This window comes from Cyprinus carpio, chromosome B1, assembly GCF_018340385.1.
Source record: "Cyprinus carpio isolate SPL01 chromosome B1, ASM1834038v1, whole genome shotgun sequence".
Classification (NCBI taxonomy): domain Eukaryota; kingdom Metazoa; phylum Chordata; class Actinopteri; order Cypriniformes; family Cyprinidae; genus Cyprinus; species Cyprinus carpio.
Window position 1 is genome coordinate 11,771,278 of NC_056597.1, and position 26,163 is coordinate 11,797,440.

The 26,163-nt window shown below is 34.7% G+C and overlaps 2 protein-coding genes across 2 annotated transcripts; both read right to left on the bottom strand.

Annotated features, from left to right (window-relative positions):
• Positions 1-2,239: 2,239 nt before the first annotated feature.
• hmx4 (H6 family homeobox 4) lies at positions 2,240-4,367 on the bottom strand. Its single transcript, XM_042716606.1, has 2 exons — positions 3,834-4,367; positions 2,240-3,732 (listed from the first exon to the last, which is right to left on the bottom strand). Exons 1-2 carry the CDS (start codon positions 4,036-4,038, stop codon positions 3,215-3,217), a joined length of 723 nt encoding a protein of 240 aa, XP_042572540.1. The 5' UTR covers positions 4,039-4,367; the 3' UTR covers positions 2,240-3,214.
• Positions 4,368-5,900: 1,533 nt separating this feature from the next.
• On the bottom strand, positions 5,901-7,845 carry hmx1 (H6 family homeobox 1). Its single transcript, XM_019088197.2, has 2 exons — positions 7,063-7,845; positions 5,901-6,514 (listed from the first exon to the last, which is right to left on the bottom strand). Exons 1-2 carry the CDS (start codon positions 7,331-7,333, stop codon positions 5,922-5,924), a joined length of 864 nt encoding a protein of 287 aa, XP_018943742.2. The 5' UTR covers positions 7,334-7,845; the 3' UTR covers positions 5,901-5,921.
• Positions 7,846-26,163: the final 18,318 nt, after the last annotated feature.

A 26,163-nucleotide genomic window follows, 5' to 3' on the forward strand; every position in this document is an offset into this window, starting at 1 on the left:
CTTTTGGCCATGGGACCAGAGAGGGCAGAGATATAAAGTGGTGGGGTGGAAGGTCATTTGAACCTTGTGGTTTTGGAGCAAAGTGCAGGGCGACAGAAGGTGTTCTCGCTGTATTGAGACATCACTCTCTCACAGAGACAGGAAGTCTGCCCCCCCCCCCCCCACACACACACACACACACTTACACATATACGCAGACTCTTCTAGACCATTAACAGATCCCATGCGTTAATGGGCAGGATTGTAGCAATTGATGGATGGAGTTAGGTATCCAATACTGAAATCACAGTTATTAGCTTGCCACCTCAGAACCAAATCGGAGTGCCTCCCTGGTTGAGTGGCCAAAAAATGGCTTGAGTGAAGTGGAAAGCATCACTGTACTTTGGCACTTTGGCCCTTAAGGCCCCAAGTGTTTAGTTACTTCAGAACCTTATGCAGAAATATTACTGTGTTTATGAGATTGACAGTGGTGGTCGTACAAGTCACTATTGGCCAGTGGTAAACCAGTATGACTTTTTCCATAGAGTGCCGTATTCAAAACCACATTTTGATTATGTGGTTACATTATTGATACAAAGCATTCAACCCATTAATGCTTATGGGTATATATAGACATATATAAAGATTGAAGTATTAAGCATTTTTCCATGTGTGAAATGGTTGCATGCTGTAAAATGTCACTTTATCCAGCAAGTTGTCAAAAGCTTCCAAAGTTTTATTTTCTCCAAAAATATGTTCAAATGGTAAAGGGTATTGAGCCGTCAGTAACTTTAATTTTCCACTTTAAAATCCATGATATACACAACATTCTATTTAACTGAAATCCACATTTACAGTAATGCAATTTATCTTAATCCAGGTTAATATGTATATAGTATATAAAGTAACATTTTTCCTTCTAATTTATAAAATAATTTCTAATAATTTTCTTAATAATAAATTTATAATAATTTTTTTAATTACTTGAATTAGTTGTTTTTCAACTTTGCTTTGCTATTGTAAAAGTTCAGTTTCATACGGTTTGAAAGTGTTCTGTGAGAACTATAATTTCAGTGACAGAAAACATTAAAAACTTTTTATTAATAATCATCCCAATATCTGTGCGAGTTTTTAAAATGCTCATGTTGTTTGAGAACCTGTATTGGGCGGTCTTGCTTATAAATAAAGCAACAGTCAAGACGTTTTTATATATATATAGGCTATATATTTTTCTTACATGTTTAATTTGAAAGTCAATCTAGATGTATTGTTTATCTTTAAAAAAAATTCTAGAATAAATGTTTGAATGACATCGCTGTTTCCATATTATTATATGACTTAATTGTTTTGCTAATTGTTGCATTCAAGAGTAGGCTAAAATGTAAACCGGAATCTGCAATGGTTTGTCGGTGTAAAAGGAGAGTTTTAGCTTGTTTACAAACAACTAATTTTGCTGTTAACTATCTTTGCTGTTATTTAATGTTTAAGAAAATTAGTCAATTAACCTTAAGGTAGGACTGGTTTCTTGAGCAAATAGCGTATGTGAACTCTATTCCTTTTCGGAAGAACAAGTATCTAGCTTTATAAAACTTTAATAATTACTTACCTTACTTATTTAATAACTTGTAGTTATTATTACCACTGCGGGAGAGAAAGAATAGCAAGACCTCGTTTGCCACGTTTTCAACTCCGCGGCTGAAAGACTTAAATTAGGTCAAGAAGCAGTGAATCACAGAGCTGACGAGCAGGACCCAAATGACAACAGACACCTTCTTAAATTTCATTCTTTCAGTGGAAACTGTACCTTGGCCTAACATGACCTCACTAGAAATTAGAATTTGTAGGCCTAACTGTGGTAATGACAAAATTATACTTTTCAGAGTATAGGCCTAACATCGCTGTTTAAACTATTTACTACACTCGCGTACATGCAAATTATTCAGACAGTTTAGGCCACAAATTAAAAATTTGGAAAATACTTTTTTTTTTCTTTAAAAAGTATTACTGTTGAGCTCTCACAACGATTTCGATTAATCTGAGGTATTCATTTTAAAATGTAGGCCTATTAATGGACACTGAGTAAAGTTTAATCCAAGATTATGACGTGAAATTAGAAGCAGGCTGATTTATAATAAAGCACTATAAATCTGCATGTAAAATACACGTTTGTAGAACTTTGCGATGCAAATTTGCACGAACGTTTATTGGCACTTTAGTTCACTTATAGGCAATAGCCTAGGTTTTTTATTTATTTAATTATTTTTATGCAGAGTTAGAGGATATATGCTTTCCTCAGGTGGAATAAGCCGCCCGTTGGGGTCTGTAACCCCAAGGCTTGTTCCCAGTATAATAGGCTTGGTCTTCGGAATTTACTTTGTTTTTCCGGTGAGATTTTGTTGGCTTGGCATAGATAATTCCTCAAGAACATGAGACTCTAAACATTGTTAATGAGACTCACGTGTTTAATAGAAACCTGTGAGTCTGACCTAGTTTGCAATGATATTTATAACTAAAACACTATAACATTCTTAAATGGATAAAACCCAACAAGTTACTAATACAAAAAAGCCAGGACACAATTTTTTTCTTTTGAAGCAAGTGTAAAACAGAATATTTAATGACACTCTGGTAGTATAGCCTACTTAATTGGCCAGGTTATGCTGAAAATGATAAAAAAAAAAAAAAAAAAAAAAAAAAAGATTAAACATACAAACATGCGTTAAATGTAAAATAACCAATACATTCACTTAAATACGTTGTAATTGCTCATTTTGAAATTAGAGGGCCATTTAAAATACAAATGCATGCATCAATAATCGATCTTTGGCGGAGATGTAAAATAATAATAATAATAATAATAATAATAATAATAATAATAATAATAATAATGTAAACAGTAAAACATTTGCGTTATAATGGCCTGCCATGTGTAGACAGTGTGATTGGCACTGGCATTTCTGCCAGTATGGCTACTGACTCTGATGCACTGTAATCGGGGTATAATATGCTAGGTGTTATTATTTAGGCCTATATAAAAGTTTGTACAGCATACAATAAATAATATAGGCTTTTGCATAGAAATACAAGCCAGCTTCTTTACTGGCCGATAGCTGAACAATGTTCTCAGAAAAACACACAAAAAGGCCGATAATGCTTATTAAAATTTGAGTTGGGCCGTGTTGTCGATTTTTGTTATTAGAGATACTGCGTCCCCTGTGCGAGGGTCTTTTCTAAGTCACATATCTCCATCAAACAGGCTGAAATACTTGCTGGCGTTTGAGAAATAAAAGTAAGGCGCGCTACCTCCAGGATACACGACTGGTAGAGGCATTGGAAGCATGCACCTTCCGAGCAGATTATTCTCTTTAGTATATAAAGTTGGCAGCGGTACCGTCTTTCCAACATCACTGAAATCGCTAGTCGGTCCCTCCAGTTCAGTAGACAGTTGTCTTTTTAATTTATTCCGTCGATTCTGAAACCAGATTTTGACTTGAGTCTCGGTGAGCTGCAAAGAGTTCGCCAGGCACGCGCGCTCCGCGCTGCTCAGATACCGTTTCATGTCAAATGTAGATTCCAGTTGGAAGATCTGTCTTTTTGAAAATATAGTGCGCGTTTTCTTTTTCGTCATTAGTTTATTCTTCTTGCTGTTGTTCTTTTGTTGCCCGTCATCGCAGCTGTCCGCGCTCTCGCTGCGCGTGTCGACGGTTTTGAGCGCGTCCACCACAGTCCCATCTCCCTCTCTGTTGACTTTATCTGAAAGCCAGTCAGATGCTTTTGATATTCGCTCAGAAATTACAGTACAGCTAATAATAAATCAATGCATATTTGTGCCAAAGTTAAAAGCAATATCTTACCAATGGTGTGCAGTCTTGCATCTGACCCTTCTTTGCATGGACCCTCGCTCTCTCCGGGATGATGCAGACAGCCATCCCGACACACTACGAGCGATGTCTTTGAATGACAGCTGTCAAAGTTTCTGCTGCTCGACTTAGAGTTGAGGATATTGTCAATGGTGAACTTCAAAGAAGCCGGTCGACATGACGCTTCCTCCTTGCTCATATTCTCCGTTAGTTGCTGGGTCTTTGCTTGGGTCTCCTTTTTGCCGTTTCATTAACTAACGTCTCGATTCTCCGAGCACCATCGCTTCACGACGTGCAGTGCTGCTGCTCTCGCCTAGACCGTTAGTCCACTGACCGGAAGAACACGATTCTCCATCGTTTATTGGTCACTAGAATCAGACAGCGCGGCGGCCAATGGCAGAGGAGGGTGGGAGCTAGAGCTCAGACCTATCCAGACATCTGGCACACATACTTCGATATGTGAACAGCACTGCTTACTATTTTTAATGAGAGCTCTTAAGAAAAGGAAAGAGATTTCAGCTTTTAGTAAGAGGCGCGTATTTTGCCTCTTTGGCCTTCTTTGGCTCCTTTGACGCTTGCGGGGTGTCAATTCGAGAACAAATGGAGGTCAATGTAGCTTACGCTATGACTTTTTTTTTTTTTTTTTTTTTTTTTTTTAGAACTTTCAGTTCTATCAACTTTATCGTTAAAATTCTGATTTTGCCTCTTGCACTTCATATGTGTGCGAAATAATTCAGAGTGCTGAAAATGCCTAGCCTATACTCTGGTTGTTAACAAAGTTTCGCTGTCTTTTGCATTTAGCAGGCTATTTCAATAATTGTTTTTATTTTGTTGCGGTTTTTGTGACTGAAATATCCTGTATTATTATTTTGAACTATATCTTGGCCTTGCAATGACTATTACAAAAAATGTAACGATGACCTTTACTCTTTTTTTTCTTTTTTTTCTTTTTTCTATTAGTGATTTTCTAGTTAAGTTGTTATTTCTGGGGCATTTCATAATTTATATTATTATTGAACACTGAGAGCATTCATGGAATATAATTTTGTAATAAATATTATTTTACTGAACCTTTAGTCCGTCACCACAATTAAGATTTCATTGTCTTTTATGCATATTCTCATCCAGGACTTGCAAATGGACCATGAAATACATCTGAAATCAACTATATGATATGATTTTGTATGTCTTAATGTAATAAAATGATGTCCTAAAATTGCTTAATCATATTTTCTTATAATTATTATTTCTGTTGTTAAATAGGCAAGCAAATATGCCTGATATAGTTGCGGGCCTAGATGAGTATAGCTTTTCATGGGATTTATTTATATATGTAACCTATATATTTTGATATTTAAGATTTATTCATTATTTTGTGGTTAATTGTGTTAATTGTACATATTGTTGTGTTCTTGTATTATTCTGCAGTCGGACTCTTCCATGCTTACCTGGACATATCCAATTCAACAGACTGTTTGAATTTAGTACCGCGTTTTCTGTTGTGTTCTGTGTGCAGATAAGAGGGCCATTTAAACCACACCTTTTTGTTTGTGAATGATAGTGTTGCACTGATTTACTGTGAAAATGTAACAATTTAAATTTCGAAAAGTAATCGAGATAATCTTGACACCTGCGGAAATATTTTGCTTGATACACGAATTAGGCCTATGGTTTTCCGCTGTCCCGTAAAGTCTTGTCGTCTTCCAAGCATCCTATAAGTAGAAACTATGTACAGGAAAACCATACTTGCTTTAAAGTGAATCGTTTATTTAAATTTATAATGTGAAAAAGTGACAAAACTTACAAATCGGTGGTTCTGAATAAAATATAGCTATATTTGCATAAAGCAATTGTTGCCCTTATATTTACATGGTGAGGGCCCATGCACAGAAGACTATATTATAGACAGGTAACAGTGACAATTAACACAAACTTGTCATTTCTCTTGTGATTTTGTGATAGGTGTGTTCTTTCCTTTCTACACACAAAACATAAATAACCATCAAGAAATAAATAATTTAACCCACCATAAACAATAAAATATAAATTTAACCAAACCACTTGTCAATATACGTCAGACAATCAGACAAGGCCTGTCATTTGCGATGCCATTAAATTCACTGAATGAGCAAAAGATGATAAAGGATAGTTCACTGAATTTGAGAAGCCCATGATTGGTGGCGAGACTTGAGACACGTTAAAACTGAGAGTCGACATGGGTGTCGTTTTATCGTGGTACAAGATGGGCACCCGTACAATCCGTTGAGAGCAGTGGTTAAAATTAACAGCCTCTAAATCCGCGGCCAGTTGTCGTTTCCATTTGTTTCTGCGGTTCTGGAACCAGATTTTCACCTGTGTCTCGGTCAGGTGCAGGGAGGCCGCGAGGCCGGCGCGCTCAGAGGTGCTGAGGTATCTCTTCATGTCGAAAGTGGATTCTAGCTGGAAGACTTGGCTTCTACTGAACACAGTTCGGGTCTTTTTCTTCCTGGCCGAGCCTGGCTCCGAACTGTCGGGACCAGAGCGCTCGTCGAAAAGCTGTCGAGCGTCCTCACCCTCATTAACCACACACTCGCTGGTTTTTCGGTCCACTGCTCTGTCAAGAAGCTCAGAGGCCACGGGGCTGTTCCTGTCCCTGCGGCAGTGTTCACTGGAATGCCGGTTTTCTCCTTTTGGACCTGATAAAGTAATGTTTAAACGAATTATAATTTATCAGACAGATGTTTGCCAAAGTGATATTAAAAATCTGCTCTAAATCTGGCACGTTCCCATATGTGCAGTATTGGTGTGTCTTCGCAGCCAACTCTCTCCCTGTGGCTTTCACAGCTTTACAGAGAATCAGACAAACCAATTGCACTCTTAAGCCTTTAACGAGTTTGTTAAGTTTTCATTGCGGCTCGGCTGTTCCGCCCTTTCGAGTTGCTTTTGTTGGTTTTACCTAATGAGGCTTAAAACTAATGTGAACCTGCCAGTAGCGTAGATTAATTGATGCTGTATACCAACAGGGAAAATAATTATTCAGCTGAGAACTAATAATGCTCAAGTCATCCTATTCCATCTAGGAAAATCACAATCCATTGGAGTTGTATTTCATTTAAATTAAATAGGCCTATTTAATGTAGGCCTAGATATCAGTTCAGACTAAAAATAAAATGAATTATTTTCATTTACGATTTTTTAACATAATTATGAGTTTTATACAATGTCTGTGTTTTCCGCAACTTACTCTCTGAGGTTTCCCGTTCATACCACTCCAGAGGTGATTGTGTGCTCCGACACATGTCTGTCTTGAAGCCTGTGCAGGATGCTTGGCTGCACATTTCCTTGCGATGCGCTTTAGTGCCGCGCTTAAGAACCATCTCTCGCTCCATGCCATCGTTATCCTTTAAAGGACGGACGGACTTTTCTGTCCTACAAGAGCCAAGTAAATTCTCGATAAAAAACGACGAGCCCCTGGATGTGGTGGAAGTATGCTGTTGTTGGCTTTTGTCATGCATTTCTCGTACAAATATAGCCTACCAGTCACAGCAATAGCCGGGTGATTCGCGAATAGGCTACTTCTAAGCAAAAAGTAACGAATCCTTCCTCTCCGGATATCCCAGCTCAACCATCGCTTCAGCAGGATGAAATCCTTCGTGCGTCCACGGCTCAGTTCAGAGAGAAGCGGGGCTGTAGTAAAGAAAAATCCAAGTCAAGTAAAATACTCAACGAGCGGATGGCATTCTGCTATTGGACGAGCACAATAGCAAATGGGATTACTCGTGAAAGGATATTACCGGCTCCAGTTCGACTTGCTTTTGATCGTGCCTCAGGGTCGGTGGAACCCCTGTCACAGAGGGCTTTATTTGGGTCAATTAGGGAGCAAATCAAAATACAGATAGTGGTTCAGCGCATCGCGTCAGCCGGGGATCTCGTAGAATCGGATGCTGCTCCGTCTATTGGTCGGATCGGTAGCTACATCACAACGTTACAGCAAACGCCACTGTTTGGCAATGAGACAGCCTTCATCGGGACATCCCAGGATATGCTGTGTTTGCATAATGTATTTAAATATGTCAAATGATATGTTAAGCCACAATTAAAATATTCTTTTTTTTTTTTAGCTCATCTGTAAAACAGCTTTATAGATCAAGCTTAGCCTGTTAGATTTATTTACTGACCCATGGTATTCAATTTTAAAATATTTTTTTCGAGCGTTAATAGTAGGCCAAATTGCAATAAATATGCTCCTGGCCCTGACAGCATAACTGGATAAATATCCTACATTGATGCCTTTGGTTTTGTTTAAATCGAAGATTAGAGAGCATAGCCTATGGCATTTTCAAGCATTTGTAGTCATAGAAAATAGAAAAACAGAACAGTTTGAAATAAGGAGGTTTATTAGTAGCTATAGCCTAAATATAGCCTTTTTTACGGTTATATCGAGTTTTTTGGCCTGATAATCGCTGAAAGCATGAAAACATTATGTAAAGTCTAATTTTCTTTAAAATTGTAAATGGATTGCTGCTACCTGATTCTTAAAAACGAGCATACTTTAATTTGGTGTAACGTGATATTTGTCTTGCTTCAGTTATATTAAATAATATATTTATCTTAAACTTGGTTTTGAAAACTGTGATAACTTAGACATTTTTTGAGCTATTTGACTAAACATTTTACAACATCGTTTGTGGATATCAAAATGTACAGTTATTGCCTAATAGCTATATGAAAATAAAATATAATTATAAAAAAAAAAATTCTGTTTTATTTTGTAGTTTAATTTTCTTTTTACTTGTTCTATCTGTGATTTGACGTCTGTGCTCGTTACCGTTTTTGGAGAGCAAAACCTACGTAAATATGCTAAATAACGTTCTGGCTTAAAAACCTAACACAAACTTATTTCAGTAATTCTTTAGTGGGTATACACGCCCTAATCCTCTTCCGTACGTTTTAGTAATTTTTAATTTTTAATAGAAATTTAGAACTGTAAATCCTGTAATGAAATTGAAATGTGTTAGCACTAGAAGTATAAAACATATATAAATACATAAAATTCTATATATACATATATTTAAATATAGCCTATATTTTTTCGATTCCAGTGTTTTGAAAGTGAGCTTATGTACGATTTCTTGATATCTATGAGTTTTGTTTTGTTTTAGATTTTTTTTTTTTTCCGGCTGTTTTATACTGCGACCTGTTAAATTAATTTTTATAATAACGGTTTGACATTATTGTTATTGGGATAGGCTTTGTATAGTTTCATATTTATTTCAGGAGCCTTTTTGTTGTCTTTGTTTGTTTTTGTTATGTTTTTTTTTTTTTTTTTTTTTTGTTAGGCCTACATTAAGGTGAAAGGTAATTTCAATAATAATAATAATAATAATAATAATAATAATAATAATAATAGGATAAAGGTGCCAGCTCATCACCTATTCTGTTAGTTATAGTTTTAACTAGACTATAGTTTAATTATTTATGACGCTTTTCAGTTTATTTCGTCTGATGACAAAAAAAGTATGAAAAAAAAATGTGTACACATTCATTTTAAGATTTTCGTTTACATGGACACGTAACAAGCTTCACACAGTTTTCAGTACCTTAAATCATATTGAAACGCTAAATCTTCCTTTTTACCTCACTGCTATTGATTAATGGTTTTATTAAACAGATTTTAGAATTTGCTTTTTAAAGTGCAGGTTTCTATTTTCCTAAAATGACCAAATTTAGAAGAATCTAACTTTATATACACTAGTTATAAACATTTTTGTCAACGGAGTGGCGTATATGCTTTTCTTCTCTTTTACAAAAAAATATATAATATGAAAGTATAGCTAGTTGTTGTATTCGTTAACAGTTTGTAGTCGTTGTGAAATATTCGTTTCAGCAAAAACTTTTTCTTCTTTATTATTATTATTACTATTTAAAAAAAAAAAAAACATACAACCTGTTAAGCAACTATCTTGAAAGATTAAATTAGTCCAAGAGAAAGACTTAAGTATTGTATACACTGTGATTGGAATGATATCCTGCAGCAGGCAACAACAGCAAAGCCAATATCAAAGGCACTTACTGTAATGAATCGAGCTTCAAGTTTGAAAATCCACAGTGTGATACTTAATTGTAAAATCATGTCTAGTGTGTACTTTGTGGATAATGATGCCTGTTTGCCTTTTGGAAAATGGACAAAAATCTAACCCGCTTACTGAGGTTTTGATGTATCGACTGTGGTTGACTTTTTACTTCTCTTCTTTCCTTTCTTTTTGCTTCTTCTTTAGCTTGTGAGTGAGAGGCAGAGATAATTTAGCTCATATTACTGTGTGTACTTCAGCACTCTCTCTAATATGGCACCAAGTCCGACCCCCTGTATGTGAGGGTGGACAGCCCTTGGCCTCATGGGCACTGATCCTTATCCAGACTGGCATGGCCTTTTCACACTGGTGACCAGTATTGAGACCTTTAATGCTCTCCTCTCCCTCTCTTTTTTATCTCTTTTATGCTTTCTCTCTTAATACACATTATCTTTCTTCCATTTATTTATCTACCCTTTGCCCTCGTTGTCATTCACTATATGTCACATTTCTTTCCCATCACATGAACTCATCCCTCCCCCATTTGTCCTCATGTTCACAAGATGTCAGTATTCTCCTAATAAGCATGAAAAGATTTGTTTTACCACATGGTTTAACCATGTTTCCTGCCTAGGATGGGACACAAAATGAAACCAGGCCAAAGAAATTGTAATCAAAGAAAAGGTATGGTTTTCCACTGTACCTTCATCGCAGTCTCTGTTTGTTAAGCTTCTTGTGTATTTTCCTCTGGGCATGTTGTGAAGGTTCAGTCTAGGCTCTCTTCAGGGCCGTATAGTACTTCATGAATTGAGAGTATCAAAAGGCTAAAAGACAGATTAGCATATGACCCGCTTCATGTTGATTCTCCATCCAACCTGTCACTCAGTTATATCTTGAAACAGAATAATCTTTAGTTTCCTCTAGTAATCCAATCAGGAAATCACTCTGATGCTTCCACAGCCGGGTAATTTCTACAAGATTTATATACCACATGAAAAAAATACTGCATATTTTACATATGATGTTACATAAATGCAACTTTAATGCCACATGGTTTGCACACATGCAGATATACCACAATTAACAAATTCATTATGATTAATATTATTCCCATGTCTCCAATCATGTTTCAATTTTTTTATATATACAGTGGCGTGAAAAGGTTTTGCCCCCTTCCTGTTTTTTTTTAATTTTTTACATATTTGTCACACTTAAAAGATTCAGATCATCAAACAAATTTTATTTTTACACAAAGATAATGCAGGTAAAATATTAAATGCAGTTTTTAAATGATGATTTCATTTAGGGAAAAAAATCTGTCCAAATCTACCTGGCCATACGTGAAAAATGTATTGCCCCCTTCTGTTAAATCATGAAAGAACTGTGATTAACCACATTATTTTAGAAAGCTGAGTTTATTCACTAGCCACACCCAGGACTAATTACTGCCAGACCTGTTAAATCAAGAAATCACTTCAATAGAACCAGACTGACAAAGTGAAGCATGCTTAAACACATCATGCCACGATCTAAAGAAATTCAAAAACAGATGAGAAACAAAATAGTTGACATGTATCAGTCTGGAGAGGGTTATAAAGCCATTCCTAAGGCTTTGGGACTCCAGCGAACATCAGTCAGAGCCATTATCCACAAATGAAGAAAACTTGGAACAGTGGTGAACCTTCCCAGGACTTGCACTCCCACAAAAACAACTCCAAGAGCGCAATGACAACTTATCCGGGAGGTAATGAAAGAACCCAGAACAACATCTAAAGAACTGCAGGCCTCACTCGCCTCAGTTAAGGTCAGTGTTCATGATTCAACAATAAGAAAGAGACTGGGCAAAAATGGCATCCATGGGAGAGTCCCAAGGCAAAAGCCACTGCTGACCAAAAATAACACAAAGGCTAGTCTCACATTTGCCAAAAACATCTTGATTATCCCCAAGACTTTTGGGCAACTATTCTGTGGACTGATGAGACAAAAGTTAAACCTTTTGGAAGGTGTGTGTCCCATTACATCTGGCGTAAAACCAACACAGCATTTCATAAAAAGAACATCATACCAAAAGTCAAACCTAATGGTGCCCAATCCAACTCAAAGCTACACTTTTTTTTACCATTTAACATTCAGTAACAAATATATGACTGTTCACAATATGCAAATATGCACATTTTTGTTAAAAAAAGTTCTATGATATTTTCTTTTTTCAACATGTTTCTGCATGAAAGCTTAAGTGAAGCTAAAGTTTGCTTTAAACATTTTTTTTTTTTCTAAGAAATAATAATAAAAGATTAAACCATACTCCTTAAGAGTTTGTTTTTCCTAATTAGGATACCAATGTCCAGTATCACTATTTTGACTATTATGCCCCTTCAACATCTAATTTAGAAATTAGAAACATGTTTATCATAGAGGAGGTTAATTCAAATCATTGTCTATATGAAATTAACCTAATATTTGCTATATAAATTAAAAAATAAACATGTCACTGACCCTTGTAACAAACAAAAATGACTAGTTAATTAGAAGTTCTCAAATACAATTGCAAAAAGTGCAGCAATTGCTATCTATAACTTCTCCTTTGTAGAATAAATATTAAACCTAAGAAATCTTGAAATCATAACAGCCAAGTGATTCTGCAAGGGAGAGACTCTCTTCGATAAACTTGAAAATCAATTGCATTGTTTTTACAAAGATGAAAAGGTTAGTTTTCATATAAGCCAAGTTCAGGACAGCTTCTGTGTTGTTGCAGTAATGTTGGTCTGTTTGCTCGGCTGAACCGATGGATGGCATGCATGATGTTTGTGTACAGACTAAAGTTCAGTCAGTCATGACTTTTGTATGATCGTTAAGGACTGTTTACTGTTTTCTATAAAAGACAGTAGCTGGGTTCAGGCTCACCCTGCTATGCTTCTGTTGCGGGGACCCTTCATTTGACCCATTAAACTCCGCATTGACATCAGTCACATTTAAGGTCCAGGCATCTGCTGTCACTCTTTAGTGGTGCGGTCAGCCCGAACGCCCTCGTGGTCTCTGCGGTCTGAACCTGGATTGAGTTGTCACCGTGAAATTGGACTTGATATATGGGGGGAGGCACAGCTGAAGTTTTGTGCTGACTTGCCTCTGTGGTTAATACAGCATCAGTTTGCAATTGTTTAAAACAAAGGCTTAATGAATAAAAATCATATTTTAGAATTTGTGTTAAAGGAAACATATAACACAATTTGATCATCGTGTATTGAGGTCATGTACTAAGATTTATGCGTGCAAGGCAGGTTACTCATGATAAGTCCATCAGTTTGCAATTGTTTAAAACAAAGGCTTAATGAATAAAAATCATATTTTAGAATTTGTGTTAAAGGAAACATATAACACAATTTGTTCATCGTGTATTGAGGTCATGTACTAAGATTTATGCGTGCAAGGCAGGTTACTCATGATAAGTCATTGTTCTGTATATCTGAATATATCTGAAACAGTAAGATTTGTGTGTGTGTTTTTTTTAATGTGTGTTTGTGTCTAAGCTAATTTTAATGCAAATATATGGAGACAGTAAGCATTGCACAAACACAACTTAATCTCTCTCTCTCTCTCTCTCTCTCTCTCTCTCTCTCTCTCTCTCTCTCTCTCTCTCTCTCTCTCTCTCTCTCTCTCTCTCTCTCTCTCTCTCTCTCTCTCTCTCTCTCTCTCACACACACACACAAAACAGTATAAACTGAATTTACACATCCTCTAAAATCCTCTAAAATTTAGTTACTGATTTGTATAGTGATTTCTACAGTTACTGTAGATTCTGTGTAGTTGTTCAGTTGAACAAACTGTTTGTACCAGTTTACTAGACCTTCAGCTACCTAATTATTTTATAGAAGAGTAAAATTGTAGCATACTGTAATAAAATAGCCAGTGCATTATTTTCATTATTATTTCAACTTGGCGTAAAATGTCAGTTTATCGTCTTTATCAGCTGGAGGTTTTTAATGAAGAATGTCTGTTTGTTTAACCTCTTCATGCTACGTTGCCCCCTGTCAACCCCGGCTTGTCATGCTGCCACAAAGAGGTGAACATTTGAGGATTTTAAATGCAGTTCAGATCAAACTAAAAATGCCACTGCTTAAAACAAAAAATGTAAATGCATTATATATATATATATCTATCTCACTAAATATGATCTCTGTTGCAGCAGTTATTTTATTGTTTAAAGTATAACGTTTTTGACAAAGCTAGCAGTCAGAATTTATAGTTTAGGTTTGAAATTTTATATAACATCAGTGTGAGCTCGATTAGGTTTATAATTTATTTCAGATAAATGCTGTGTTGACAAGTGTTGACAATAGGAAATGTAAGTGGATACAAAAGAAAAAAGTCCTTTGTAAGTAAATGAAAAAGGTGAAAAAAAGTATGGGTACCTGCAATTTTACAGTATCACAACTGAAATAATATGCTTATTTACAATTAGATAGTTTTAAAGGATTTGCTAGTTAATGCCATTTTGCATCACACTTTGCAATAAGAAAGAATTTAGACAAAATGGGAAAAAAATGTACTTATAATGTTTAATACTTGTTTTTATGAGTGTTATGAAAAGGCATTTCATGAGAATTTATCAAAACCTTCATGCAGTGGCATTTATTTGTGTGTCTGTGTGTGTGTTCGGCTAAAGTCTTTCTTTTCACATATGAAGCAGATCCACACGTGAACACGAATACTCAAAAACCTAGTAAATATTCTTTTGCAGGGCATTTCATCTAAACCACATGTACAATCAGTTCCTTTTGATGTTAAATATTAATATGGAGACTTCACATGGGTTGTGTTTTAAGATTGACTTTGCGCATGTGTTGTAATTTTTCATGTGTGATTTATCACCCCAAGCCCAGGTTCTGATTTCTGAGTCCATCTCCTTGACTGAGTTTATTTGATCTGACAATTAACTGGTTGTTGCATGGGGAGATGCAGTACACGCTTTACTGAACTGCTGCTGGATAAAGGCATTGCGTGAGAAAGAAAAAGGAGAAAGAGGACACAGAGAATGTGCAATGTGAAGACGCAAGGTCATACCTGCAGCTCTTATGGTTAATTAGCTTATACCTCTTTACTTCTCACTATGTCATTCTTGTGAGCACATGACACCATGTGACCTCAACAGACAATGTTTCTTTTTCCAGAACAGGTTTTTGTAAGGTCTTTTAAACTTGCCTGTAAACAGTTGGATGGGTTGGTCACATCACTGGCTTTGAAGTTTCCAAGACCAAGGCCATCTGTATTGACTTATATGTAACATCTCTTTTTGAGAAGAAAAGGGAGGCTCTTAGATGTCAGGAGGGATCCTCTTTCAGTCGCCAAGTCTAAAACTAATGGCCAACTTTATTCAAAAAGACAGAAGAAACAAAATTAACTCACTGTATTAGAGGGCCTGATGGTGAATCAGTATACTATATATAAAGCAAGCAAGTCATTCCTCCATCTCTGCTTCTTGGGGATGGATTGCTCATGCCTGGCCAGCCTAACTGTGGTAATTGGTAAGCCTGTTTGGGGAGTGGTGATTAAAGATGGATGTGGGTAGTGGAGGCAGGACTGGGTTAACAGAAAGCGACAGAAAAGATGAAAGGCAGTGGTATTAATGCGTTGCCCAGAGGAGAGGAGCCCAGCCTGGAGACGCTTGTTTTTCACTCTGTTTGTCACGCAAGTTTCCTGCCCCGCCCAGTTCGGTCACTGATAGGCCACTCCCCTCTTTTTTCTTTCTGTATCTCCTCACACAGTCTCTGCAGTTTTGCGCTAGAGCCTACTTCTCGCCCTGTTTCTTTTGGTTTTGTGTGTGTTCCGCGTCTCTGTTCTGTGCTCTGTCTATTTCTGTTGTCTTATATCTTGCCTTTGTCTTTTTGTATGTTTGTAGCCATCTGTGTATCCATCCAACATCATATCTGTGTGAATCTTTCTCTTCCCCCTCTTTCCCGCTTGTCATTTGCCTCTTGTAAGGAGAAATGTGAATTATTATATATATTTATTGTTCGCCATGTAGGTCAGGCAATGAAGAGAACTGCTGGTTTAAAGGTGCTTTAAGTGGTTTTAATTAATTGATGAGAATGGAAATACTTTAACGTAACTTCCATCTTTGGCTCACCATTTTCTTTTTCACAGTAGAATGTTACTGAAGTAGCGTTAGGTAGATGAGACTTGCCTTTTTAAGGGCCTCTTAGGCAAAAAGAAAGAAAAAATGTGATGAACTAATCTTCGAACCTCTTTGAGGTTTATGTGTTTCACTGTTGTGGAAAACACTGATATAGAAACATCCTTGTGGAGCAACTGAGGGCTACAATATGGATAATGGATCAATTAAAAAGTAAAATGTTAAATAATGGAAATCAATTAAAAATAATATATTTAAAAAATAATAATAAATTTAGACTCCAAGCATCAAAAGCAACACTAATTGTCATATTAGTCTCAACAAGTGTTTTTTTTTTAATTTATTTTTTATTTTTTATTCAGAATTATTGTAGTAAGTGATTTTTAGTTTTTAATAATCTTATTGATATTGGACCTCACCCCCCAGCAAATCGTTTCAAAGGACCACTTTTAAATACGTTTGCAAATTTTGCACCTATATGGACAACACTAGCCTAAATAATAACAATAAAACCTGTTAGGACAAAATTTTAAAAATTTAAGCATTCTCATTTGGTCAACAGAATTTTCTCCTCAGATCTTCTTCAAGGTAATACTTTTTTTGTTAATTGTTAAAATGTTTTATATGTTACACTTATTACATGTATATAAAATTATATTAGCTACAAAATAATTGTTCATTTATAGTATACACTATTATTTGTATGAAAAACTAGTTTCATTTGTTTTTGTTTTAAGTCATACGGTATGTTTTTCCTTTACATTAAGCATTTTTTCTTAAATAATTTTGTGTTAATGTTTTTTTATCTGACTGTGCAGCTTATTGCAAAACAAAGTTTGATAGTACTTTATTTTCAAGGTGTCCTTGTTACACATAATATGCACTTACTATTATAATAACAATAAATTATGCATAATTACATGCAAGAAACCCTGAGCCAAACCCTAAACCTAATTTTGACCATATAGAAAGTACATGTTGTTAATTAATATTACTCTGTACTTAAATGTATAACTACACAGTAATAAGGACACCTTAAAATAAAGTGTAACCCAAAGTTTGATTACTTCTAGTTACTGTTTTAATTACATGTGTGATGTGAATACTGGATACTCTGTCCTTCTCAAATTATATGTGCATTAGTTGTTTGTTTGTTTTTGAATATGTTTATTGATTCATTACATGCAAATAAACTTTTTTTTTTTGTATATATAAACTTTTTTATATATATATATATATATATATATATATAATACTCTGGAAATAACAATTGATTTAACTGAAAGTGTAAATTAAATTTTGTTGCCAGGTCTGAATTTCGGGTAGCTTCAGGTGATAGTGGCATTAGCAGGTTAGTATTTTTCATTGATTGCTAGCTGTAATCTCTAATCCATTTTTTTGGACGGGTCAGCGAACCCAGAGGCATCTCTAATTCTGGAATCGTTTGTCTGATTAATGCCTGCTGTAATGACTTTAGTTTGTTTAGCCCCTGAAAAAACAAACAAATAAAAAAACAGAAACTTTTTGCTTTGTAATATATAAATTATGTATGTTTCTTTCATTGCTTTTACTTATACCACTTTATAGATTATTAAATCATTTATATTAAATTGAAAAGCATTTATAATGATAAAATAAAATCTGTGTATTTTCCATATGCATGTTTACTTAAAATAGAGCTTTATTAAGGTATTATTTTCCATGGGGGGAAAGTCATTAACCTCACCTTGGTGCTCCTTTTCAGCCATCATTCAGTGAGGTGTAGATTCTGTGCAGCGATTTCCAATTTCAGTTTTCAGAAGGAATATTGTAGCCATATATATCAAAGTGTGGTAAGTGCTGTCATTAGTTAAACACGGCAGTGCCTCTGTTCTCTCTGGCATACAGAGGTCTCCATGAGGTATGGATGTTGTCAGCTTCTATTTCCTCACTATGACCTTTGGTGTTTGTGTGGGGTCACTGAACACTTTTAGTTCCCCTGCTCACATGCAGAGTCTCTGTCTCAAATAACAGAAGATATCAGGATAAACGGGAAATGCAAATCATTCATTCTGAAGACTATCACTGCAGTGTCAGTATCAACTCATTCAAGGTGAATTCATTTCTGCTTTTCTACTAATTAATTTTTGTTTGCCTTTTACCTTTTGGCAAGTGAGTACCAGAAAATGTGAAACTTTAGATAAGAGCTGGAACAAGTAATGGTAGGTCAGAAGAATTTTTTTTTTTTTAGTTATTAATTTTTTTTTTTTAATTATAGATGTCCTGTTTTGTCAGTTATTCAGCAAATCTAAATGATGTAGAAAAGTTTTTGTTATGCTTTTTGAAAGTGTGTTAAAATGAGTTTAGGTACATTCTTCTAATGGAAATTATTTTATCTGAAATGTTTATCTGAAATGCAGTGAGACAGGAAACTTATAGATTAATTATATTTATGAAAAAATGGTTTAACGACTGTAAAATATTCATTAAATCTAAAATATTATATTCTCAGCTTTTAGCAGTCTTTATTTATTTATTTATTTATTTTCTATGGTTATTTTCTATTCATGTACACGGTGTAATAATATGACAGTAAGAATTTACACATACATAGATGATACAGATATTTTTTGAGACAGGACAGAAAATGTTTACTTGTTATAATATCATTTTGAGTTTATGCAGTTTTTATGCATATTGTATATAGTAAAAAAAAAAAAAAAAAAAAAACTGTTTGCATTAAATTGCCACATTTAATATATACAACATATATATATATATATATATATATATATATATAATATATATATATATATATATATATATATATATATATATATATATATATATATATATATATATATAGATATATATATATATATATTTACAGAACCATAAAAAACAAGGATTTGCTTTAACTTGCAGTGTTCTGTTAATTGTCATCTATTTGATGTTTTTTGGATTTTTTCTAGCTTTTATTAACTGATAAATGTCTTTGTATATCATTAGAAATGTATAGGCATTTATTTGATATGCTTAGATTAATATTAAATAAATGTGACCCTGGAGCACAAAACCAGTCTTAAGTCGCTGGGGTATATTTTTAGCAATAGCCAAAAAAACATTGGGTCAAAATTATAGATTTTTCTTTTATGCCAAAAATCATTAGGATATTAAATAAAGATCATGTTCCATGAAGATATTTTGTAAATTTCCTACTGTAAATATATCAACACCTAATTTTTGATTAGTAATATGCATTGCTAAGAACTTAATTTGGACAACTTTAAAAGTGATTTTCTCAGTATTTTGATTTTTTTGCACCCTCAGATTCCGGATTTTCAGATAGTTGTATCTCGAACCATACATCAATGGGAAGCTTATTTATTCAGCTTTCAGATGATGTATAAATAAACCCTTATGGCTGTTTTTTTTGGTCCAGGGTCACAAATATTATATTAAAAACATATTATACATTTATCTTTCTGTGGTATTCATATTTGTTATAACATGTTCATGCGTCAAAAGGACCCACAAGATTTTGGGATTTTAAAACAATACAACCATAACAATATACAAAAATACTTAGATGCAAAATACTTGTTGTGGAGGCAATCTGCAAATAATATTTTTAATTAGCATTATAAAAATTAATATACAATATGTAACATCACACTAAATCACAATGTGCATTTAATTATTTCTTTGTTTGAAATCCAGGTTTTATTTGGCTAATGTTTTAAATGTGATATCATATTTAACGTAGCCCATTCTCTATTAACATTGAACAGACTGCCAACCCACTCTAAAACCGATTTACAATATCGAAGCGAATGTAGGTTGTAGTTGCATTTTGTTAAATCAACCAGGAGAGGGCAGCAAAGTTATTCAAAGCAAATGTCACTCATTCTCGTTTGTTAACATTGGCCAAGTCCTCTTTCTTATCTTACTCTGAACAGCTGTAGACGGGAAAAATGCTTACAGTAATAGCGACTGAATTGCTTCTGCTTCTGTATTTTCCGACTGAAAAAGAATATTGTTAAACACAGTGCTGTGCGTTGAACATACAATTAATTAATTTCATTAAATCATTGCAATCATGAATTAAAGCAGAAACTAATTAACTGAAATTAACAATGCATTGATTCATTCTTTTGACATTCCTATTCTGCCTCCTAGTATCTTTATCGCTTACTGGTCAAAAGAGAGGAACATGCCCTCTCAAAATATTCAGTAGGCTAAGTTAAAGTTTTTGCCAAATCAAGGTATTAATAAGGTGTCTGGCTTCAGGTGTCAGTTATTGCGATCATTTCCGTAACACTGTCAAATGTCAGTAGGCTATACAATTGGAAAACTTATTTTAATTGTGTGTAGCTAGGATACAAAAATGCTAGCAATCAAGTATGTTGAAATTATTAGTCAACTTATGAAGTCTGGAACTGCGTTTTAAGAGAGTCAAGAAGAAACACCCATCAAGATCTAATACTGGATCAGTCTTTCCCTCCGATCTTAAATGTCTTAAATCCTAAAATCAATGCATGTAATATGCATCCTAAGAGCGTGGCGCTGTTGTCTAAGAAATGCTTTGAAGTGACATTTCCTGAAAGACAGACATAATTAATCACAGAGAGACGTTTGTTAGATTTGGTATGTTTCGTGTTCTTGACTTTGGCTTTAGCTGAAAAGATGAAGCAGGGACTGTGCAAAAAAAAAAAAAAAAAAAAAAAAAACGTGTGCCTTATCACACGTTATTGAAATTTTGCATAGTCGGAGACTCTTTAGTTATTGGGGCCATGGAAATGCGGTGTGTGTGTGTTAGTACTTGTTTATGCTACATTGAGGGGACCAAAGGATAGTAAAAACCTGACATATTTTGACATTGTGGGGACTGGCTTGCGGTACCCACGAGGGAAAAAAATAACTAAAAATTGTAAATTATGTTTATCTGAAAGTGTAACCATGCAAACAGGTTTTCTGTAAGGGGTAGGTTTAGGGTTAGGGGATAGAAAATATTGTTTGGTCAGTATAAAAGTAATAGAAGTATATGAAAAGTCCCCACAATCCACAGAAACAAACGTGTGTGTGTGTGTGTGTCTGTGTGTGTTTGCCAAATCTTACATTACCCATCAATCAAACATAATTCATAAAACCTGGAAACCTGCAAAGAAGAGATGAGATTCTGAGACATTAAAAATTATATTGCAATCATTGATCAAGATATCTCTGGTAGTCTTGTTGGTGAGATGAAGCACGTCTATTTAAATGGCTTTTATATGAATTTGCTAATGACTTGCAAGTGTTTAATCAATCAACTTATACTGAATAAATTATGAGGATAAAAAAAAAAAAAAATTCCCAGAAAAGAAACCAAGCTTGTAATCATCAAAAAAATGCATACGTTTATATTGTACAGCAGTAATTGTTTTATGTTACTGCAACCAACCATATATTTCCATGTTTGATGTGCTTATTCCATCTCTCTCTCTCTCTCTCTCTCTCTCTCTCTCTCTCTCTCTCTCTCTCTCTCTCTCTCTCTCTCTCTCTCTCTCTCTCTCTCTCTCTCTCTGTCTGAAAGTCATTTGTAGTCATGGGTGCTCCACACTCATCAGAACAGACACAGCAGAAGGAAAGAAGGAAAGACTTCAATATCCCTAGGTGTAAATGATTAAGGTGTATTGGATGCACAAATGTTCAATTCTCACTGCATTTCCTTCTCCAGTCATTTATTTTTCCTCTAACCCACCACAAAAGTGTATCAGTCATAGTTAGAAAGGGTTTCAGTCAAAGTTAGATAGGTTTTCCATCATGATTAGAAAGAGTATCACTCATAGAAAGTGCACAAGGCAGGACAGCAGAAGTGGGTAAGACTTTTACCGAAAGAGACCTTATCAAATCTTTATTGTATTGGGACATGTAGACTGCAGGAGTATGATTTACTTATATGACAGTGATAAACTGGTTTAAAATATCTTACTACTAACAATATAATGGATTGCCAATAGACAATTGCTATATTTACGATAAACAGAGCAAAACATTATTTGAAATTACAAGGCTCTTCATTGTGACTTTCAATTTCTCAGCCAAACAATAAGGCACAATTAAATGCTGTAATATCAAAAGTCTATTCTGAAATATTGAAAAATGGTTTGACAATTCATATAATTCATATGCAGACAACAAAAGCCTTTTAACCAGACAGCCAAAAAGAAAGAACTTGTGTGCTTGACATTTGACAAGGAACAGGAGATTAATGAAGGTGTGGAACAAAGAGCTTTTTTTCCCAGAAATATTTCCACAATCACTGTAGTGAATCTTTCATGTCAACAGAGCTGTTGCTTCATTAAAGATGCTGCTATAAGATCTCTTTGTTTGGGAAATAAACCCTTCATTATAATTGATAAATACAGCTGTGTTTGGCTCAATTGGAGTTAGAATGCAATCTGAGATTGAAATTTACTGTACTCAAAATATGATACGCAAGATTGCAAGTAACAAAAAGAAAGATTAATGAATACAATTCATTTTACAAATCCTGGAAACGGAGTTCCTCGGATTTAATACTACAATGCTATTTTTCAGGTGAACATTGAAAAAGCAAAGTCTCATCTCTACAAATCTGAAAATCAGCCCTTTTGGGAAGCACTGATGGTAGTCAATTTTTTCAACAACAATAAAAAAGGTTTGTTGAGAATTAAACATGGCAGCTTTTCTGAAGCCCTTTCATGGCAAACGGTTCTGTCCATTGCTGAAACTTCAACATGGAATGGAATTTCACCACTAAAGATAATATATTCTGCTGCTGGCTTGCAAGAGCACTGCAAAATCATTTTGCTTTTTAAAGATGAACAGTATTGTAGATTCTCTCAGAAACTCCAATGAGAAACTTTTCACCCTCCCATCTGTCAGTCCACAGGAATGATTTATTGACATTTCAGCAGATAAAAGAAAGGATTCAGGTGTGTGTGAAGTAATGACTTTGCTTGTCTCCATGGAGATAAACCTCCAAATATTTTGCAGATATTCTTTTTTACTTCTTCTTCTTTTTTTTTTTTTTTTTTTTTTACTTTTTGGTCAGTTAAAATAAAAAAAATACCCAGAACTGTTCATTAGACAACGTGGTGATAATGTTATCCTCAATAATCTGCTAACCATCCTTAAGGCACTGCAAACCAATATGAGCAGATTATCCGCAGTGATGCAAACGGATTTAGATTTGTTGGATTAATCTTCTTATAGTGCCCAGTAAGTGTGTGTGTCATTGGAATTAAATGCAATGACGGCTTCTTTAGACTAATTAGGCAGGAGTCTTATCTGCTGCCTTTTAATGAAAATGCCATTCAGGATGCTGTCAACTTTTTAGAGAGAATTATGACTGACTTTCTTTTTTAACAGACAGCAATACACTTTTCTTGCATATGTACTTGTCTGTTAGTGTGCTAGACAAATCTAAATAGCCCACATTTAGTTATAGCATGTCAATTAAAATCACATTACAGGCTGTCAAAGTTATTGTAAAAGATGCAGAATCACAAAAGTATACTACTCTTGCATCACTTAAAGACATGATAGAAATAGTAAAGGTATTATGGTAGTGTGCTATTCCAAAATCAATCGGAGTACACTTTTTAACAAGACAAATTACCAGAGCACACCTTTACATTTGTGATGACAAAAAAAAAAAAAAAAAAAAAAAATCTTATTAAAGCTCTAATTTTTATTTAAATGTTTGTGTTTTCTAATAATTCCAGTCCCACAATGCAATTCAGTGCCTGAATTACTTTACATGATATTCTAATTCACAATAGGGAACTAAAGAGTTGGTTGATATGTATACTGTGTGTTTACTACTGACAGGTTTCAAGCATCATTTCTTGTTTTAGTGTAGCCTCTCGTATTTTGTTGACTGGAGAACTGTTTAGAAGATGTTGTCAAGGGAATGGTTTTGGGCTGTTTTTGTATTATTAGTTTACTTGCACCATAAAATCCAACCATATTTTTCACTTTCACACAAGAACAAAACTCTCTGGTGTTCTTCTTGTTAATGTGTTAGGCTCTAGGAGCTCTAATCTTCAGTTTGTAAGATGTTGCTGATTCTGAATCTCTGGAGTATGTACCGATTTGTGAGAGATAAAAAGTTATCTGTGAACAAGCACCTCAATACAAATCCTACTTCTCTAGAGTGTTACACCGAAGCACTTCAGTCTTGTAGGACAACATGGATAGAATAGAAATCGCCCTCACTGTTCTCTTGCAATTCATCACAACAATTCTGGGACACTTCAGGTGGATACAACCAAAGGATATAATCCATAGGTTTACTTTGAGCTTTCGGCAGCTCTGTAGTCAGCTACAGTGAGCTTTAAAAATGTGTTCACCATCTCCCCCAAAGCTACATGATGTTTTCTTCTTTGAGTCCATTCAAATACAGTAGATCATGTACCATAGTATTCTTTGGGTTACCATGTAAATATCACGGTATGATGGTATATATACATACAATGTGCACAATGCATATTTCTTATTATTAAGCCTAAAATGTGTTTTAATGTCAGTATTGATGAGGATTGTGTGATCTTTGAATCGGTCTTTAAATGCAATATATTTAACCTAAAGTATACTTGCAGTAGTTCCACTATAGTAAAATCAAATATATTTCAGTATATCTTTAGTTGGACTTCAGCACTGCTTCCGCACAATTAAAGTGCATTAAGTAAATGAGTTGCTCTAATTTAGCAGACTTTAAGTATACCAGTTTGGTATACTAAAAATACAATGGCAGAGTATTTTTATTAAGTACATAAATATGTAAGTGTATTTGTGGGATACTTAGTATGAAATAAATGTATTTCAAACACATTTTTATATATTTTTCACTAGGAATTTATAAGAACCATTGTAAAATTATTAGATTCTATCTATGTGCCATGGTAAAATAGTTACTGTAAATTAATATAACTTTGAAAAATTGTAAAAATAAATTATTATTACTTTGTAAAAAAAAAAAGAATAAAGTATTTCCACTGTCTGTAGCAGGAATTTGAAATACGGAAATGCTCCTACACACGTTTTTCAGTTATTTAAATCTTATGATAAAAATAAATCAGAAAAGCGGTTATGTTTTTTTGGAACTGTGATGTTTGTATCCTCCCACAAAACCATTTCTGTGTCACTTCTATGCCAAGGAGTCCAATCTTAAAACCCCTTGACCTTCAGTGAGTTTTCAGATGCATGTGTTTGCTCTTCTGCTGTGTGGGATGCTGTGACCCCATAATGCAAGTTTTGTGTGAGTTCAGTGCCATGGTGCTGTGGGGGAGAACGAGCAGCTGAGTGATGTTTTCTGTTGCCTCACTGCATCCATTTTATTAGCTTGTCAAACATTTTAGATTTCACTTTATCTTCAAAATGATTAAACCAGAGAACAACAGAAATACATCAATAAAATGTGATGTTAATTATTGATTTGTTTTTACAGGAAGAAAAAACCAGCAGCATAAAGAGCAATTTTTTTTATTGTTTTATTTAACGTAATGATTTTTTCCCTGTCTTCTTATTTACGAAATATTGAGAGAGAGAGAGAGAGAGAGAGAGAGAGAGAGAGAGAGAAAGCATCGAGTCTAGTCCTTTGGCCCGTTTGTGGAAAATTATATTGTATGGAAGAGATATTATTGGGGATATTATGTTTCCTAAAGTGCATCTGTGAACTGAGATACAGTATTTGCCATAAGGAGACAAAAATCAAGCCACTCCTTTTTTTCAATGGCCATCTGGACCAAAAAAAAAAAAAAGACCTGCAGTTGCTATGGTGACAATACTTTGACAAGCAGCACCATGTGTAGATACATCAGTAATAAATGCACATACAGTAGGGCTGATAAAGACTTCATGCGCATTCCTAAATCGATGCCTGTGGCTAGACAATGACTGGAGCCACCTGTACATCAGTGTTGTAGGTCTATAGCTTTAGTTTGCAATATTGGAAGGACTTCAATAGCATTTGGTGCACTGCCGAAATCCTACTCAGAATAAACCTACAGTGAATTGGCAACAGTTGGGCTTGTACCCTTAGTGGCTGTTTTATTTATGTGTTAATTTTTTCTTAAATTAAGAGAGTTCCACTGAGGACTGTGGACCTCTTTTACAAACAAAGGCTGAGTACAGGGTC

Bases quoted from the DNA above. Each gene is read 5' to 3' on its own strand.
- hmx1 (XM_019088197.2), bottom strand. From the start codon at position 7,333: ATGCATGACAAAAGCCAACAACAGCATACTTCCACCACATCCAGGGGC. The intron at 6,515-7,062 runs GTAAGTTGCGGA...TTACTTTATCAG, and splicing joins TGAACGGGAAACCTCAGAGA to GTCCAAAAGGAGAAAACCGG.
- hmx4 (XM_042716606.1), bottom strand. From the start codon at position 4,038: ATGAGCAAGGAGGAAGCGTCATGTCGACCGGCTTCTTTGAAGTTCACC. The intron at 3,733-3,833 runs GTAAGATATTGC...ACTGGCTTTCAG, and splicing joins TGCAAGACTGCACACCATTG to ATAAAGTCAACAGAGAGGGA.